Source organism: Phoenix dactylifera, chromosome 5 (genome assembly GCF_051530095.1).
Source record: "Phoenix dactylifera cultivar Ajwa chromosome 5, Ajwa_hap1_PhDact_Kaust_v1.1, whole genome shotgun sequence".
NCBI classification, from domain to species: domain Eukaryota; kingdom Viridiplantae; phylum Streptophyta; class Magnoliopsida; order Arecales; family Arecaceae; genus Phoenix; species Phoenix dactylifera.
The window spans coordinates 31,845,803-31,864,620 of record NC_143194.1 but is presented as its reverse complement, the minus strand read 5'-3'; the positions used below and the strand labels follow the sequence as shown (position 1 = coordinate 31,864,620).

The following is an 18,818-nucleotide window of genomic DNA, read 5'->3' as shown; positions in this document are numbered from 1 at the left end:
TCCTATTCGACAAGCATAGGAGGTAGAGGTCCTCTTGTCTTCTCCTTCTCGAACTCCTGGCGACCATCTCTCTCCTTCAAACCCCATAGAACCATGCTAGGACTAGGAATGAGGGAAGCAATTACTGCATTCCCAAATGATCTATGTAATCATGGGTAGTTTTTGGTAACGGGCAAATTTTTGTTCTTTTTTTTTTTGATACAACGGCTGCTCACACTACTCTAGTATAAGTACAACCCACAGAGTCGAAAAAAAGAAGAAAACATAAAGGCGGGGAGTGGCTACAAAGCATATCCAAAGGTCCTTTCTGGAGTAGTGAGCAGGACAAATGCTCCTTCAAACCCCATCGAATTAGACCGCCCGGCTCGAGACCCAACCCAGGGCCTGCCGAGAGGCCACTCAGGCTTGGCCCAAATAAGTCTGTTTGGGTTGAATGACTGGGCTTGGCTTGAATTGGACCTGGTATCCTTGATCCGTCTCGGTACCCTCATGTTAGCTCTGCTGTATGGTTGCATACCCTTCACATCTTCTTAAAAAAATTACAACTTGCTTCAAAATTATGGTACTAATCAATTGGGATAGCCCTAAAGTGTGATTGCGCTCAAACAAGAATATTTTGGGGCCAGCTTAAACTTGAAAATTTCCAAGCATGAACTGTGGCTCAATATGCTTGGGCTGGTCGAGAAAAGTAGCCAGGTCAAGTTCAGGCTGGTACACCAAGACCACTAAACACTTTGTAGGGGTGCTAATGCATCTCTGGTTATTTTGGTTAAGGGCTGAAAGAAGTCCAACCTGACATCAAAAATTTTAGTTGAAACGGGGAAAAAAGTTTGCCCGAGTCTGAAATCCATATTCAACAGTGTCTGTCACATAATTTTTTTTTTATCTACAGATCATCATAGACAAATCAACTAGTTTCATGAACCAATAAAACAATTCACTATCATCGCTGCGTTTTATTTTGCACAAAGACCTCTCATTATGATGCAATCTTCACATCCAAATTGTCTCAAACTTCAGACCACATTTGATCCTACTAGTTCCAAAGCTTTGTGAGAGGAGAGGATCCAATCACATCATGACACATTCAAGGACAACGCTGGAAGCCCTGCGGTAATGGAGTCATCCCAAAGAAGTCAAGCAGCTTCAGAGATAACTAGCGTCCTTGAATATCTATTGACACAGAAGCTCCGATTTCTTTTATATCCGAGCCTGCATTTCCTAAATGAGTAGCCCCCATTTCCTTTATATCCGAGCTTGCACTCGTCAGATGAGTAGCTCTAGTGTCATTTACATCTGAGGTTGCAATTTTAATATGAGTGCGTCTCTTGCTTCGCTTTGGTCTCCTATCACTGATAGCAATGGAGATGTCATTCGGAAAGAGGTCATGGAGCACAGATGCATGAATGATTGTGGACACAAGCAGAGCTATTACTGTCAATGTAGATATGCCAGAGAGTAGAATAGAAAGTGACTGAGTAAATACATTCTTCACTTCAGCAGAATATCTGATGGTTGCGATGGAAGCACCCGTCATTGGAAATGTATATGCCCACCATGCTAGAGAGAACCTATTGGATTAACAATAGACTTTAGATGTGCCAAATAATAACAGGATCATAGGGCAGTACAGAAGTCAGATTACTTAAATGAAATGATTATGAAGAATCGAGTACCTGAATCCCCGGAAAAAGTTGATTCTAACAGCCTGCAATACATTAAAAAAAAATGCAAGTAATTGTCAGACACCAACTTTTAAAAGACAAGCAAAGATGAAGACCAAGTAATATGGAAATGCGTTCAGCTCTGTTGGTTTGCCATGCAAGCAAGATTCATCACATTAAAGGGATAGCAAAACCGTCAGCAGTACATCAGACGCTATACAGTTCCCCACTTATTCTTCCATCGAATAAGCAATGATCACAAAGTGGAGCATGATTTAACTTACCATGAACCAGAGACTACTACTTGACAAACCAGAGTTAATTTATTGTCATTTCGTGTATGCCTATATTTGTGCCAAGTTCTAAATTCTCATGGAAAACAAGCTATCACGTATATTTCCTTCTCATTCAGTTTTATGATGTGACTTATAATGCTCACCATTTCAGTAAGTGATAGTAGAAAAATAATAAGGCAATTTACTAGTCATGTAACTCTTAATTTGAAATTATATCTTCCCCAGAAACCACAACATAAACAACTCAAGAGTGAAGTGACAAATTAACTTACCAGAGAAACATAGAGGAAAAGAGCGATGAAGTATGCAATCCGTGAGCCATAGTCAAATTCCCCAGTAATCGTTGCCCATGCTGTGCTAGCAACACTAGGTGCGGCTACAAATAAAAAGAAGACCGGATGAAGCTCCTTGGGGAGCGTCTCATTTGTTGGAAGCCTCTGGTACAAAGTTACAAAGAGCACAGAGTAATGAGCTAACCCGACTGCAAAGAAGAATATGGGCCCTTCTTTAAGCCCCATCGATGCGCCCAGCAATGCACCCACAAAGTTGCCTACAATTGATAGATGATTTGAGGGATTGGCTACTTTTGAAAGCCTGCGTTTACCACCAGACATCCATTGGCCATATATCTTCAGTTCGAGGCACAATATTGGACCCATAAGCACATACCATAGAGCACTGTGTAGTTTTACTGCAACTATTGGTGGCAAGCCAAGCGTCAAGAAGAGGCAAGTTATCCATGGGGCAAAGAAAAAGTTGACACGGATGGGATGATAGTACTCCCGGCGGACAGCTTCAAAGTAAAATATGATCTTCAGAGAGTAGATGAAGGCCACCGTGCCCATCAATGCAAGTGATACACACCAGAGCACGAGGTTGATAATTGGGCTTACATGCAGAAACGTCGTAGATGGAGATGTGGCTAATGTTTTCCACAAGATGGCTTGGCTGCTCACACCAAGGCACATACCAAAAGATGATATGGGGAAGCGAAGAAGGAAAGGCCACAGCTTGTCTTCAGGAAGGACCAACACCTCAGACGCCTGAAGAAATGTAACTAGTGAGAGAATGAACCATGCTGAAATAGGAAGTTGATAATTGTAAGAAGTGGAAAGCTCTTATTGCCTTACAGGAAGAACTTAATACAAATAGTTGAATTCTCTTATTGGTGTTCAATGAGATATAAGGAAAGACTAATGGCCAGACTAATTACATTATGAAACCACAAAAAAAGATCTATAACATTGTCCGGATTTGATATTAGGATGCATGCACTTTTATAATTAGCAGCTTTACGCCCAAATCCAATATAACACCCTGAACCTCTGATATTATAATAACAAATATCCACTTATCTTGATGTTATTTAGATGCAGAACCATACATCAGCATATGTTCTATCAATCTTGCAAAGATGGAGAGCCTACTGGTGGAATCAATAATAAATAATAATGAATAAATAGTAAGAATGACGTTACTGAATGTCGAAGAGAAGGCATACTCTGAGAGTTTCTAGTTCAGGCCCTTCTAAGGCATCAAAGTAGCGGTCCGGGGCTGGCACTGGCTCGGGTTGACTTTTTGAACCGTTAACCTCCTGTGGTTCCGGTGGCTTTCTGCGAAAGGTTGATATCTGCCTTTCAAGGGCACCAGACCATGTCTTGAAAGAATTATAACTGTGGTCCTTGAGCCGACTACTCCTTGGTACCCTCTGCTGACTCCCTGAAAGATTAAGACCTTTTCTTTCTGGAGTTCCCTTGGCTTGAAATGTTCCTGCTGCCATGGGTTGAGAGTGAAACTTTGCCTGCTTGGGTACTTGCAAGTTGACAACAGGAGAGCTAATGACTAGATTTGGCTTCAGATTAGCAGCACTGCTTCCAGGTTGATTAACTCCAGAAGGTGATGTTGGCATGCTGATGGACACAGAATGTGAATGATGGGGTGGCCTGATGATGTGAACGGGCAAATTTGGAGAAGGTGTGTTGTGTACATTAGCACTAGCATTAAGAAAATTTGGAGGTTCTGCTCCCTGAAATGAAACACAAGAAAATAATTTGGTACTGCCCTCCAGAAATAAAAGATAGCCAAAAAATATAGAATTAACTCAGCATTATTCGAAAAACATATACATGAAAGTAGGCCAAATTCCGTGAAATTTAGATATGGTACTGAAGATGAATGCTCCGATAATGATCCCCACTCCACTCCTCACTCAGTTCCCTATCATATGTGGCAATTGGGCATTGATGCAATGGGGAGGGTCATGTAGGGTTTGGGTCAATAACCAGGCACCACATTGGAGCAGGGAATGAAGGAGGGAATAGAGTGGTGCTCTATAGCCTTTCTCATCCAAAATATATGCAACAATTTATTCAACACTAATTCTCAAGAATATGAAACAAAGGCATGCTAAATTAGAAAGAACATTTCAAGAACAAGCTTACCATTGATTTAAAATTTAGGAAGTAGATGATTAGGTTGGCCATTTTAGTGCCATTTGGAAACTAAAAATTGATCATGGAAATGCTGTGAAAGATATAGCTTACCTTAGAAGCTACAGGATATCCGCGAGGACTGGGAATGGTATCAAATCCATCAACTCCATTGGATTGGATGAATCTGAAAATAGGTGGAAGTTCTTCAGGGTCACCTTGAATTGCTGAGCCAATGCTGTCCTTGTTGTCCATTATGGCACAATAAATCTACAAGAATTTAGGAAATCAAATATAAGCATCAATATTTACCACGAAACCTCTGTCAAGCGTTGGAAGGAAAAAACATTCATACAATAAAAAGAATGTAAACCTAATTGAGGAAATTTTCAAGCTGTTATGTCCAAAGGTAGATCCTAATACCAAGCAATACCAGCTATGATGCACTCCTTCAGCCTTCGGGGCATTCAAGCTCAACAGAGTCTCTCTGAAACCCAGCACTAGTAAAAGCTACACTGATCCATCTTGATCAATTGAGGTTGCAAACACGATGATACGCATGCCTCCAAGGAGGTTATAAACAACAAAACATCGCATGCACTTTCGAGCATTTGGGTTGGAGAAGATTCCTTAATGTAAGGAGCCTCTCACAGACCTCATAAACAAAAATGTCCACTGATCCACCTTGGCATATGGAAGTTACAAACAAATGGCTAAACGTCCTCAGTCTAGTGGAATAGGAAGAATAAACTAGAGAGCAGAGCATGTGCTTCCAACCACCTGAGTTGGAGAAGAATCCTAAATCCATTTTAATAAAAGGTGGTGGAAACACCATCAAGCACACAGATCAAACCTTTCCCACTAAGGGCAAACCTCGACCACCACATAGAAATAGATCAGAAATCTCAACCACCATGCATGCATGAATAACAAGAATATTATTTCCTTATTTTATATCTACAAATATCAAAACTCATTAAAAATTTAATTAGTTTTTTGATACAAAAAAAATTATAAGGAAAGAACCTGACCCTGTAAGTGAATTTTTAATTACCGATGTTAGCACTACCCTGTAGGTGAATTATAAAAAATATAAATGACTTTTATGATTCACCTACAGGGTATTGCCAATATAGGAAGCAAATGAACATCGGTAATTAAAAGCCTTTACCCATGCATTTTATAATAAATTATACTGCCCTCATCATTCGATTCTACCTTGTATAAATCATTTCTCCCGACTATGATCCAAGCAAAACATCTCCAAGATTTCTTTTCTAATAAATAAACCATCTCCATTATCTCACACATTACCTAATTCCCAGGCCAACACCAAGAAAACCAATGTGATTTCGACTAGATTCAACTACTGTCATTCTAATCCACAAAAACCCAATTTTTATAATCAAATAGCACCTAAAATATCATTTTGTTGCTAAATATAATGCTAGCATGGTTCATTCGTCACCTTGGGAAAGGCCAAAAGAAAGGAAAATCATTGCTTTAAAGAAAACCAAAAAAGCTGCATTCAGCTTATCTTACAAAAGACCACCCACTGCCCATATGATTGTTTGCGATTAAACCAAGATCAAAACTTTCAACCAAAATAGGAAAAAGAAAAGATCAAAACCGAGCAAAAGAACCCAAAACACCTGAAATGGTGGGAATCCTCGGTCTCCCAAGCAAAGCCGGGGATTCAACCTCTCCGCTACGTTGATCGACGGGCAGCAAGGGGGACAAGATCCTCACGGCCTCGGTTCCATAAAGACGAGCGGGGAGCTCGCGAAGGGCCCCCCTAGCTTTTCGAGAAGCTTCTTCGCCGGGGTCCGAAGCGATCGACATCGCCATTGGGCCTTTCTCTTTAGAGGCAAACCCACAAATCCCAGACCTCTAGGCTCTCGCACCGCCGCCACGCGGACTCTGCTTTCCTTCCATCGCTGATGCTTATTTTATTCGTCATTTTCCAAATCCGGCGGATTTCGCGCCGGTCTCCCGTTCCCGGCCACGTCCCGGAGCTGCGGGAACTCCACTTCCACCTAATCCTAATTTTGTAACCGCAAAAGGACAAATTCGCGAGGGGCATCCGTAGTTGCCGGGCCCGACACGGGACACGCGGCAGGCACTTAGGGTATCCATATCATCTTGTGGACCCTGCGGTCCGCGGCGATGAGACTTCCGCGATTGTGTCCGAATCCACGTCGCGTTAGAGACGATGGATATCTTCCTCATGTCAGTACACGAATCCTGATGCTGATCGACGGACGAGCATCTCTCCGTCTCGCCCGATATCTGCGTACGGACCGAGGATCTTGTTCCCAGGCCGAGTCTCCCCTCTTTCCCGGTAATTGGCGAGCAGCCATCGAGGGCAGCGGCAACTTTACTTCATGGTGACGGGACTCAGAAATTAATTTTAGCACGCAGAAATGGTTTTATCCTTCTCATAATAGAAGAACGTAAAGGACCTATTCATTTCATTTTTTGGGTCACGCTCCATTTTCCTACATGTAGTTAAATGAAATTTGCCAGAGACAGTATGGTCTCAGACTACTTTTTTTTTTTTAAGATTTTTTTTTTTTTTTTTTTTGGAAGAAGAGTTTCAGAGTACTACTAACGTCATCGAAAGCTGGCAGTGTTTTATTCCTTTAGTTGGAAGCAGCTATGCTCGGCCCCACAATCTCTCTCCCTTGGATCCGAGCCTGTCTTCCTTTTAATACAACTTTCTCTTAATCTCTCCTTCACATCTACTAGAGTCTGTCTAGTCACAGCTCGCATCTTCTTTTTCCATCATAGATATCTGTTGTTCTCCCCACTAAAGTAGACAATTTATCTGAAAACAAAGTGACCAAAAGATCATTCCTTTTTTCTCTGTTTTGAGGGAGGAAAAAAATATGAACATACCACTGTCTGGAATATTTGAATCGCTCATCTGCACCACCAAGGAATCACATTGTTTGTACCGTGGAACAAAAAAAAAACATCACGTTATGGATTCAGAAACTAAGCACTATCCCGGACGTGGGGGGAGGAGATCATACTAAACTCACACACCAAGAGGAAGATAACAGATCAAAACAGACACAGATCAAGACTAGAACTGCCATGTTATCATACAAATAATCAGCAACATCATTCGATTCAAACTCACCGGTTTCCTTCTCCGATAAACGGCGCAGCGGCGGGCCGACTCACAGACCTCTTCTTAAAATGCAAGTAGAAAATTTCCGCTTCAGAGGTTTTCTTTCTGGAACCAACTCAAACAGCTGGTTCCAGCGACAAAAAAACCAGAGCCCACACGGACACAACTAAGGCCTGAGAGCTTTCTTTCCCGTCCCTTTGCCTTCCCCTTATTTAATTTATATAGGCAGGGGAAGGGCAGAGCCAGTAGCGCTTCTTCCAGGCAGGTGGCGGTGGGCGCATGGCTATCTGGAAAAATGGCATGACAGCGCAAACAAACGCATGACCACTGATTTATCTTACTGACGAGAAAAGATTGGTTGCAAAGAATTGGGTTCTCGACACAATTCGACAAGGGACATGAATGATTCCGTACCCGATCAGTACAATAGAAGTTAGGTGGATTGGATTGGATTGGATTGGATTGGATTAGTTGCTGAGTTAGGGCTGAAATTGACACTCATAGTGGGCAATGGGCGAGACCCAAGTTGGATTGGTCCCAATTTTGTACTGTCAGAAGTTGGTGGTGGGCGCATTAGTAGCCGGGAAAGTGGTTCGACCACCCAAAAAATTGTATGACTGTAGGCCTTCTTTTTTTTCCTTTCAGTAGAAATGAATTGAGCTACAGCAGGTTGATCTTTTCAGTGCAATCAAATAGGAAGATGTGGTTTGTTTCATGCCCTATTCTGATGATTAGAATTAGGCAGATCGAAAGCAAGTTAGGTTAAATCAAATTATCGGCCAGGGTTCAAAACCGCCGAATTTAATAGGCAATGAGTCGGATTCGGGTCGAGCCACATGAATCAGTGGGCCATACTGTATAAGTTAAAAGTGGATCGAACTAGGTCAGATTTTTTGGACAAAGCTAAGATGGGGACAAGTGGAGAAGTTCGGTCATGCATGATATTGGTGGTGGCTGGTTTTGGCATTACCCAATTTTTGTAAAAAAATCAAAGATCCTCCTCCCAAAGTCACGCAATATTTTTGTGATTTGTTATTTTTATGACTATTTTCAATCCCACACGTATCTGATCTACCGGTGCAAACTAATTTGCGTGGAGGAGCCTTGAACGTTAGACAGTGCCCATGTCTCTGTACCTGCTCAAAAGCAAGGAGAAAAGAGAGACTGGTACACTAACAATGGAAGGTGTGACTGAAATAAAGGACCAACGAAAGTTACGGAACTAACTCTCCACTTTTGGCTCCCGAACATCCGGATGCATTAGTTTCTAAAAAACCAGATCCTTTGATAGCCAGCCATTTTTTATCGCGGCCATTTACAGCATTTTATGATACCAACAACCTCAATATGAACATGCATGGAGAATATGCTGCAGAGGTTGTGACAGAATATAATTAATTGCAGGTAACAACTAAGCTGGCGACCACCAGGATTATTATAGTGATGATGTTTCTGCCGAGCACTTTTAAGAACGATTCGATGAGATCTTTCTCGAGGCTCCAATTCTTAACTGGTTCGGTTCAGGTTTTTAAATAGTTGAAGCAAAAATGGTTAGTTGCTATCGATAGAAAATTATCCTGATGAAGAAAAGATAAAAGTTCTCTTACGCCATCTTCTTCCCATTAGCTCTATTGGTTGCACTCATTTTAGAATAGTGTGAGCAACCGTTGTACCAAAAAAAAAAAAAAATTCTCTTAAAAGGTCTCAATCAATGGTTAGCTGTGGCTCACGTACTTGAGTATATATATACAAGTATATTTCTGCGTGCTTTCCAATTGATGGTTGCTTGTTACATTGAAGCCGGTTTAACTTTGTTGTTCTCAAATTACTTTGACATGTGTGGCCAGCTCCTTTTTTTTTTTTTTTTTTTTTTTTTTTTTTGAATTTGAACTTGCTAAAACAATATCCCACCCTCCACAATAGGATACATACAAGTACATGCGGTAATCAATTAATTGATTACAAATGCGAGCCATGCCACAAGTAATCTTCTCCCCCTAATTATGTCAAAAAGGTATATGCCAGGTACTTGCCTACAAAACTATTCCATGGTTCCTGTGAATACCGTGGAGGCATCCAGGCCACCTCTAAAATAATGCCTGACATATGAGCATTAAGTACTTCCGGACGCAGACAAACTTGTCCATGCGCCACTACTGAAACATGACAGAGAGACAGAAAAACGTCAACGAAGCTTAATGAAATAATCTAAAAGACATCAAGTCAGGAGAGAGTTCAACAGCGATCAGCAACGTTAATAATAATCTCAACAAATAACGTTAAGAAAAGGACAGAAAAGCTATATACTCAGTTCATGTACGTACCCTCTGACCTTTCACTGTTCTGCCGCCGAGCTGGTTGGTTCCACGTATCACAGAGCAGTCTTATTCCACCAAACCACCAAGACCAGTGTGTGAAGGCGAGAGCTCGTTCCGATGTCAAAACCCAACAAAGCTTAAAAAATACAGATACAGGCAAAACACGCAGCTTATGATTTCACTTCCAGCTGAGACAGAAAATCACCAGCTAAGGCCATAGAAGGCGACAGGCATGCAGTAGTATTATAATTCAGTTTCGTAAGCAGAGAAAACCTATCCAAGAGTCCAGGACTTGATGATGGGAGGAGTTTACACAACTAAGATAGCTCTCTATCTGTCATCATAATAAGGACGTGCCGTTCTCGGAGGGAGAGGAGGCCGAGAAGAGGAGAAGGATGGGAGAAGAACGTCAAAGAGAGGAGAGGAAGGAAAGGAATGGAGGAAAGAGGACAAGAAGGTACTCGTCATCCAGAGCGCAGAGCCGGGGTTCTTTTATAACGCGTTAAAGTTAGTGGAAAGGGTCCCCACGCCGCACCCGCAATCGAGGATGACTAAGTGCAGCACGGGTTCTCCCGTGCGAGGTTTGCTTGATGGCTGTCATTGCAAGATGAACAGCTATATCAAATAAGATAATCTTATGTATCATATACAGTGTATCGCTATTAATACCTGCCTCTCTATTGATGGCGATCACCGAATACTATACAGTATTCTATGGTGCAAATCGTACATCGCAAAAAATTTTGAGCCGACTAAGTGACGTAGTTAGGGAGCATCACAGCTAAAGTTTAATTTAGCTTGCGGTTCGAGGACATATACAAATGTACACGTCAAGTATGAATGTACTGCTAGCTATAAATAAATTGTCGAGGAAATTGATAGCAGATCCATCATTAATTAGGCAGCATGATCATGGATGGTTTTCTAATAATTGTCATACTAACGCGGTGCGAAAACTTTGAATTTGGACTAATGTTTGGCATTATTATTGCTTAATATTGTTGTATTATATTTTGATGTTTGTATTTTGTAAATGTAATAAAATCATACACAAGCCTGTATAGCAGTGGTATGACCATGACGTACTTGGTAATTGTATAGATGGCACACATTGTATAAATAGGTATGTAAGTGAGTTGCGGTCTATATTCTCTATTTGATACATGCCAATAAATTGATGGAGATCCAGCTGTAGCCGCGTGTCACAAAAATAAATAAACAACTATATGAATTTTAACAGTTAATATTGGCTTACGGTAGATAAAATCTTAATTAAATTAATAAGAGTACTCAAAGTTTGTTATATTAACAGTCTGTTGAAACTTTTCGTATACACTGAGATATATTAAAGAAGGGGATATGGGATCCTCTCCGGTTCTGCTCGCCAATCACAGCCATCCGTACGTGGCATGCGGTGGATATGATTAAATGGGTTTACATTATTTGCTATCGTGCCGTCCACGTAACGGCGTACTTCATCAATGGCAAGCGGGCTCTCCGATTGTGGAGGTGCACGTTGGGAGAAATTATCACGTGGACAAGGTCCAGTGCCAATCCGCATCCCAAAGCGCACGGACATGGTGGCACAATTCGGAACTTAGAGGAAAGTATTATTTGAATTTTTTGATCCTATATAAATACTTATAATTTACACGGTGAATAATCGATATGGAACTAAATACATGCCCGCACGAGTTCTCACATACTTCTCCGTTTAAGTTCCGATATTCTCATTAGACTAAGAGTTCAAATCCATTCAAATCTAATAACAAGCACCACGATCGATCCGTAGTCAGCCTCAATGAATTCGTGTTGCAGTATCTCATAGTCTACATAAATTATGGATCGTATCCGTTTTGATACTGTTGGGGGAAAAATCCAAGTCATGCCGCCTCGAAGAGCGCCGACCAAGAAGGCGCTCGACCAAGGAGGCGCTCGCCCAAAGAACGCCGACCAGAGAGCGCCGACCAAGAAGGCGCTCGACCAAGGAGGCGCTCGACCAAGGAGGCGCTCGCCCAAAGAACGCCGACCAGAGAGCGCCGACCAAGAAGGCGCTCGACCAAGGAGGCGTTTGCCCGAAGAACGCCGACCAGAGAGCGCCGACCAAGAAGGTGACGACCAGAAGCCACCCCGCCACAGGACGCCCCGCTGGGCGATCAGCTCGGCTCGGCACCCGTACCGAGCCCATGGCTTAACCAAATACCCAATCTCCGCCTAACCCTCTAAAGGATCTGACAGCTAAACGCGTAACTCCACGACAATCTGCCACTATCCCCAAGCCATCAAGGCACAAGATCTCCGCAGGTATTCGGCACGACCTATCATTAATGCACGAGACCCCTTCAGGCCTCCGATACACTCAGTCATTAAATGAACACGGCTCAAGATGATCTCCGGATCACTGAACTATCAAAGCGTATGGCTCTTCCTGACCGCCGGTTCACTCAGCAATTAATGCACTTACCATCTACGAACCCCAGGCCCACCACGGCCGGCGGTTCAACCACTCCAACGGGTCCGATCAACCGCGACAACTCCCTGACCCCGGTCTGATCCAGCCTTATTCTCCACTACGCCATTAATGAGCAAAATCGTGCTCAATTATCACAAAAGGGAACAAATCCCCCGTCACCTCCCAGGTAACATAACACTTCTTATAAAAGGGAACCTGGGGAGAAGAAAAGGGACAAGACGACACAAACACAAATATACGACACAAAGAACAAACATTCCTCTCCTTTACTCCCTCCACATATTAGCCCCTTCTGACTTAAGCATCGGAGGGCCGGCGCCGGAAAGTCCGGCCACCGGCTTTTTTTGCAGGACTCTCTCCAAGGAGGACGCCACCAGCCGGCGCACCACCGTCCACCGTCCCGGTAGCGGAGCCCCTCCCCTCTCGGTTTCGCGGCAGCCCCCGGGTCCAATTTCCAGCAACAGATACCATTTATCACAACTCATAATCTCACTTAAAAAAAAAAAAAGCTAGTCAGAAAGTATTATTTGAGTTTTTTAATTCTATATAAATATGTAAAATTTATCTATTAAATAACTGATGTGGGACTAAATACATCTGACTGATCCATTTGATAATTAGATGCCAAGTTGGCGGTCACGATAATGGAAGGTACGGATAAAGGCAAGCGAGGCCAGGTGCATTAGTCCACGGACCTAAAGCTAGCTAGACCCCAAAAAAGGAGCCTCAAGCGAAGCAGGGTGAGAAAGCCCGGTGTGGTAGGTCACGGGTTACGTCATTCATAGGAGGAGGATGCGTTACAGCAACCCAGAAGCGTAAATGTTCGCATGCATTGTTTAATCCTGATGCCATGTGGAGTTGGCTAGATGTTTATTATGCGCCCAACGGAGCTTAAGCCAACGGGTTTTTACGAACCTTCCTTTGATCGGGCGAGATCCCAAGTCCTAATTTCAGTATGGATCTATGGAACTTTCCAGGCTGCTAAAGATGTGGCACTATTAAATACACTTGTGCGACCTCCCCTTTCGTTCAAAAAAAGAAAGAAAAAAAGCATTCGAGCTTGGGCCTTAAATTTTTAACAGAAAAATTAAAACATAAATATTTTGGATATAGCTATTTTCTCTCTTCTTGCCACGGCATGCGCAAAATATCCATCATTAACAAAATCGTCTCTTGCTATCTTTCTCCATGTCGATTCAATACATTTGGCCGATAATCTAAATATTTGCATAACCTAACAAATTCTACGTATCAATCATCATACATATGCAAAAATGCTGCACCATAATTATTGAAATAAACGATCGACAGTAATTTTATTAATTATATATAATTTTTTTTTGAAATAAAAAAATTATTAATGCAAGTGATTATTAGTCCGACCATGTTCACACTGTTCAGTTGATAGCGGATAAATTAGAAAAAAAAGTGTAATACATGCATGATTATTTGCTTTCTTTGTGGTAAAATTGCCAGATTATCCACTGATCTTAATAGATTTTTTTTTTTTTTTTTGTTCTGGCTGAATCAGATCTGAGTGCAATCATGGGATGGGACAAAAAAATTTGGTGAATCACTAACGACATAGTGCACATCCAAGGCGTGCTTGCGAGCGAGGACGGTGTTCAGCCTCGTATCTATCACGTCGCATGGGTTCGGTGGGTCCCAGACTTCCCGAGTCAACATCATCGAGATCACGTCCACTACCGCGATCCGCCGCCAGGCTAAGATTGCGAAGGATGCGTCAACGTTGGTCGTCTTCGTGCAAGCACGCGGATGCGATGGCCATCATCTTTTCTTAATTTTGTGTTATCACACGTTCTTAAACATAAGTATTTGCTCGCACCAAGCGAGATTAAAAGATGGAGGAGTGATCATTAGTCGTGATGCCATTCCAATCCTCTCTTTTTTTTATTATTATTATTTATGAAAAAGGGAGGCACAAACTGCCGCCCCGCGGCGCCCTTTACTAGATTTCAAAAAGATTTAAGAAAAACTTTCTATTTTCATTAGGAATGCAACGAAAGAATTTGGCATTCAATCTCTTGCAAGCTGTCCTTATGTACTTTAGACTGTAGACCAGATATCTTCATACTGGGAGAGAAGTTATGATTGCAAAGAGTTGATCATTCGTTAAGCATGCGAAGATCTTCTGAAACAATGGAAGTAATGAAAGATGACTTGTTGAGAAAGATTTTGGATTTTCTCTCTCTCTCTCTCTGATCTATGCACGTAATATCAAAATAATAGATTGTGAAGACTTTGTGAAATTTCTCCCACCGTAAACAGTCGTGTTGGGCATTGCTCCCTCGGAGGTTGGGATCCAATAATTATGGGAAGGATAGGGTGACGGGCTATCTATTCAATCATATGGAAAGCATTCCTCCGTATACCAAAATAAGTTCAGATTGGATCGATCTTTTGCACAAAAAAATATTTTTTGTTTTGCGATGTGCATTGTTGATCCATACAGATAGATGAAAAAGCAGAGCTTGAAATGCTTTGAAATCTATGCAAAACATTTGTCGTAAAAGAAGACCAATTATTCTTCCATCTAAGCATGCACCAATGATTAATATCATAGAGGATACGACCCAAACCCGACCAAAATTGCTTTTTAGCTAAGTTTAGATCATTTGAACTCAGTCCTAGCACACATAATCAATTAGTTTAAGTCCGGTTTGGCTAACTTTTAATCATTCAGAGGTTTGGTTGGCATTTATGCACTGGACTCAGTATTTCAAATTAACTCTTTGGCCGGGTATATCTAACAGCCATCATCTTAGTTCCAAAGCTACTCATACCTACTGCCACAGGTCCAAATTTCAGATCCAAATTAGGCTGGTTCAGGATTGTGGTGCAAGGCTCGTATAAGTTTATCCAATAAAAGTATACCTAGCATTCATCTAATTATGCTTTTCCTCACGCTACAAAACATATTTTATCAAAGTCACGATGTCCACCAACTTATGCATAACATCATCATTATTTAATCGTATATTAACTGGCACTAATAAAATAGTCAGTCAGTTTTTCTTATGACAACTATTTCTATAAACTATCCGACTGGCAGCATCTTTTCCATGGCACCTTACTTTTCCAACCCTGTAGCAGCTCGCTTTACAATTCGTGAGCCTTATCACATTATGACTTGCAAGAAGTTAGACCAGAGCAGACAAATCCATAAGCAGTTTGGCTTCCTCGGCCTGACATGGAATTTACAATAGATTGTATAATGGAAGGAATCTGAATACCTAATAGACCCTGTGTAACTGTGCGAGCATTCTAAGATGACCACCTTACGTAAAGGCCCAAAGCAAGACACGTAAAACCGGCGCGAGCATTCTAAGAATGACCGCCTTACGTAAAGGCCCGAAGCAAGACGCGTAAAACCGGCTTCTTTGCCTGGTTTTATAAGCCATGGCTTGTGACACCTATTCTATTCTGGTGCTACTCTTGTCGGAGCACGCTTACTCTTGCTTGAGCATGCTTAGCTATAAAGTTATAATGAAATTTATAACAACCTATGACCTCACCCAAAATGGCTAGTCGGAAGATATTATTTGTATTCTTTAATCTTGTATAAGTACCTAAGGTCTATCCAGCAAATAATCCATGTGGGATTAAACACGCTCGTACAGCTTCTCACACACTTCCTCTATTTAAGCTCCGATGTCCTCGTCAGGCTAAGAATTAAAATTTATTCAAATTGAATTACAAACACCATGATCGGCCCGTGGTAATTAGCCCCAATGGACCGTGCTGTAGTGTTCTCTAGTTCACATCGGTTATGAGCTGAGTCTGCTCTGATATCATTTATAACAACTTAGGATTTTGCCCAAAATGACTAACCAGAAAGTATTATTTAGATTCTTTGATCATGTATAAGTACCCAAAAACTATAATCGATTTGAGACTAAACCCACGCTCGCACTGATCCTCACAGAATTCAGTGTATTAGTGTTGGCATGATCGTACCCAACCAAAGCAGATTGCATGATTCTTTTGCAAGTAGTCTAAATCTAGATTGGCCACCTAGAAAAACAAATTCCTTTTTCTTTGGAGGGCAGTTGACATTAGTGAACTTTGTGCTCACCTCTCTTTCCTTCTTTCAAATAACCTGGGTATTCGGAAGAGGCAAGCGCGATTTGCCTATCGTAAAAAAGGTTGAGCCCTTCATGAGTTGGAAGCTAGCTCCTGGTGTGATGTCGCAAACGTCCTCCAGGTATTTTGGAATATAGTATACTTCAAAAGCAGCGTTGGTGCTTCCTACGATCATATAAGCCATTGGTGATGGTCGGTCCATCGATGTATTGGAGGATAGCTGGGTAACTGAGCAGCCGATTAGTACGTTGGCAATTATGGTGGATACATCGAGGTTAGCCGGTTTCAGAGTTAGAGACCTGATATAGCCTGGGGTGGTTGTTGGAGAGAGGAGTTGATTCGGAAGGCTTTTGGGGAGCAGTTGGCAGAGATGGTCCTGGCCCTACTGGTTCTTGCTCGGAAGAGGTCGGACAGACTAGTCTGGGTGCCGACAGAGCGGTCGCAGGTGCGGGCCAGGGATCTTCATATGATGATGAGTCGAGAGCCAGTCCGACAGATAGAGGGAGGATGGATTTGGAGAATGCAGATTCACCCGCATGTGGCGCTCTTCATCTGGAAGGTGGCATGAGGTTGCTTACCGACCAGGAGCTTGTTAGCTCGGTGAGAGGTGACGATCACTTAGTGTTGCGAGGTATGCACGGATACCGAGGAGACTATTGATCATGTTCTTTTGCAGTGTCCCAAAACCAGAGAGATTTGGAGTAGGTCACGTGACCCTTTGCCCCACTCGGTCGAGTCGGCATAGGATTTGATTCATCGGCTGAGAGTCTCCATGCGGAAGCCTAGTACTATTGAGGCAGGGATCCTTTGGGCATATTTGGCTTATTATATTTGGTTTGACAGGAATGCCGGCCTGTTTGAGGACAGGAGGCTACCTTCGATAATGGTGGTGGACAGAGCTATGCTTCATATGAGGGAGGTCACCACAGCTGCCGCTATGTTCTCTTCTGAGATGACCAGGGACATCTGAGGTACTCTTTTCGCTGTCACAGTACCCAGGTTCGCCCTTGTTTCTTGGGTACCCCTACCTCTTGGTCATCTCAAAGTGAACTTCGATGGTAGTATGTTGGTGGACGGGGTATCTAGAGGTATCGGCTTTGTGATCAAAGATCATCTCGGCAGGATGATAGCAGCTGGTGGTCGCCGCACGCTTGGACTTACTGTGGTTGGGGCTGAGCTGCGGGCAGCTTGGGAGGATATCTCCTATGCGAGGCGGGTACTTGGTGCTGAGCGTATATGCCTTGAGGGGGACTCCTCTATGGTGATCGATTGGGTTTGGGGAGTGGACAGATATGGTGATGGTTATCTTTTTATCTGTAATACCCGTAAATTGGCTCAGGAGCGGAACGACTTTCAGGCATTACATGTATTCCGGAAGGCAAACAGCGCGGCGGACTGGGTTGCCTCATTTGTGACCCGGCACTCTGGAGAGTTTATCTGGACATCTATAGGAGACATACCTCATACCTTGTACTTTTTACTTTCTTATGATCTGGCTGGATGTACTCACGTTAGAGCTATATGAAATACCGTTTTCACCAAAAAAAAAAAAAAAGAAAGAAAGAAAAAAGAGGCAGTGTGCTCATCTTTGGGAGTGCTTTCAGTGATCTTTGCTTGGCATGGTGAAGAAAAATTTCCGGAAATCATCACAGCCTATCATTCTCATGTTGCTGGCTGCAAAATGCTGGGTGTGTTAAAAGGAGAGAAACACTAGGAATTTCGTGAACAGGGTATTGCAATTCTCAACGACTGGTCTAACTTGTGCAATTAGGTTCTTCTTATGGAATTTGGAAAAATCTTGGCAAAGATTAAGAATCTAAGAAGTAATCTCCTAGGGAATTAATGAAGCAGCTGGTGATAAGACTTTTGTCGATGGTAACAGGGTTTCAGCTACCAATCGTTTCAGATCTTCTCATGCCTACACAGGGGATCGTAGACATGGAAAGAACTATCTTGACAGCCAATTTCAAGGTTGATATGATGTACTCCTATGACAGAGACAAATGGCAGAGCTCACTGAGTTCTCAATGCGGTTTGGCTTGTGCTGAAACTGGCGAAACAGAGGAGCCGGGCTACTCACTCGCAAGCCCCTTAAGCGGTCTTCTCTTCCAAGACGCTGGAGTGCAGGCTGTTTTTAGGTGAATCAAAACTTCAGTCCCTGGGTGTTGCTTTCACTTTCTTCTCCTGCTTCTTTTCTGTTTTCTCATTGTGTTTGTGCGCTCACTTGTAACTCCTTCAAAGAGCAGTGATGGTTCCTAATATCACCACTCTTGTTCTCTCGCCCCTGTAAATATCTTCGTTACAGCATCAATAAAGCCTGGGTGGCAGTTTTGTCTCCCATTTTCATCAAAAAAACAGAGAGAGAGAGAAAAAAGATAAGCCAATACTTGTGGCAAAC

General features: G+C 42.4%; 1 protein-coding gene across 8 annotated transcripts; it reads right to left on the bottom strand.

Annotated features, from left to right (window-relative positions):
- Window positions 1-805: 805 nt before the first annotated feature.
- On the bottom strand, window positions 806-10,309 carry LOC103718542 (S-type anion channel SLAH2-like). Of its 8 annotated transcripts, none has more exons than XM_088722391.1 (8): window positions 10,117-10,309; window positions 9,850-10,031; window positions 4,504-4,659; window positions 3,462-3,986; window positions 2,233-3,003; window positions 1,677-1,708; window positions 1,487-1,571; window positions 806-1,352 (listed from the first exon to the last, which is right to left on the bottom strand). In XM_088722391.1, the coding sequence occupies exons 3-8, from the start codon at window positions 4,642-4,644 to the stop codon at window positions 1,350-1,352; spliced, it is 1,557 nt and encodes a 518-aa protein (XP_088578517.1). In that variant the 5' UTR covers window positions 4,645-4,659; window positions 9,850-10,031; window positions 10,117-10,309; the 3' UTR covers window positions 806-1,349. The 8 variants fall into 8 exon arrangements, with proteins under 8 accessions (XP_088578517.1, XP_088578518.1, XP_088578514.1 ...); XM_088722392.1 differs by lacking the exons at window positions 9,850-10,031; window positions 10,117-10,309 and adding exons at window positions 7,288-7,315; window positions 7,535-7,721; XM_088722388.1 differs by having other exon boundaries at window positions 806-1,571; window positions 10,117-10,304.
- Between the last annotated feature and the right edge of the window lie 8,509 nt (window positions 10,310-18,818).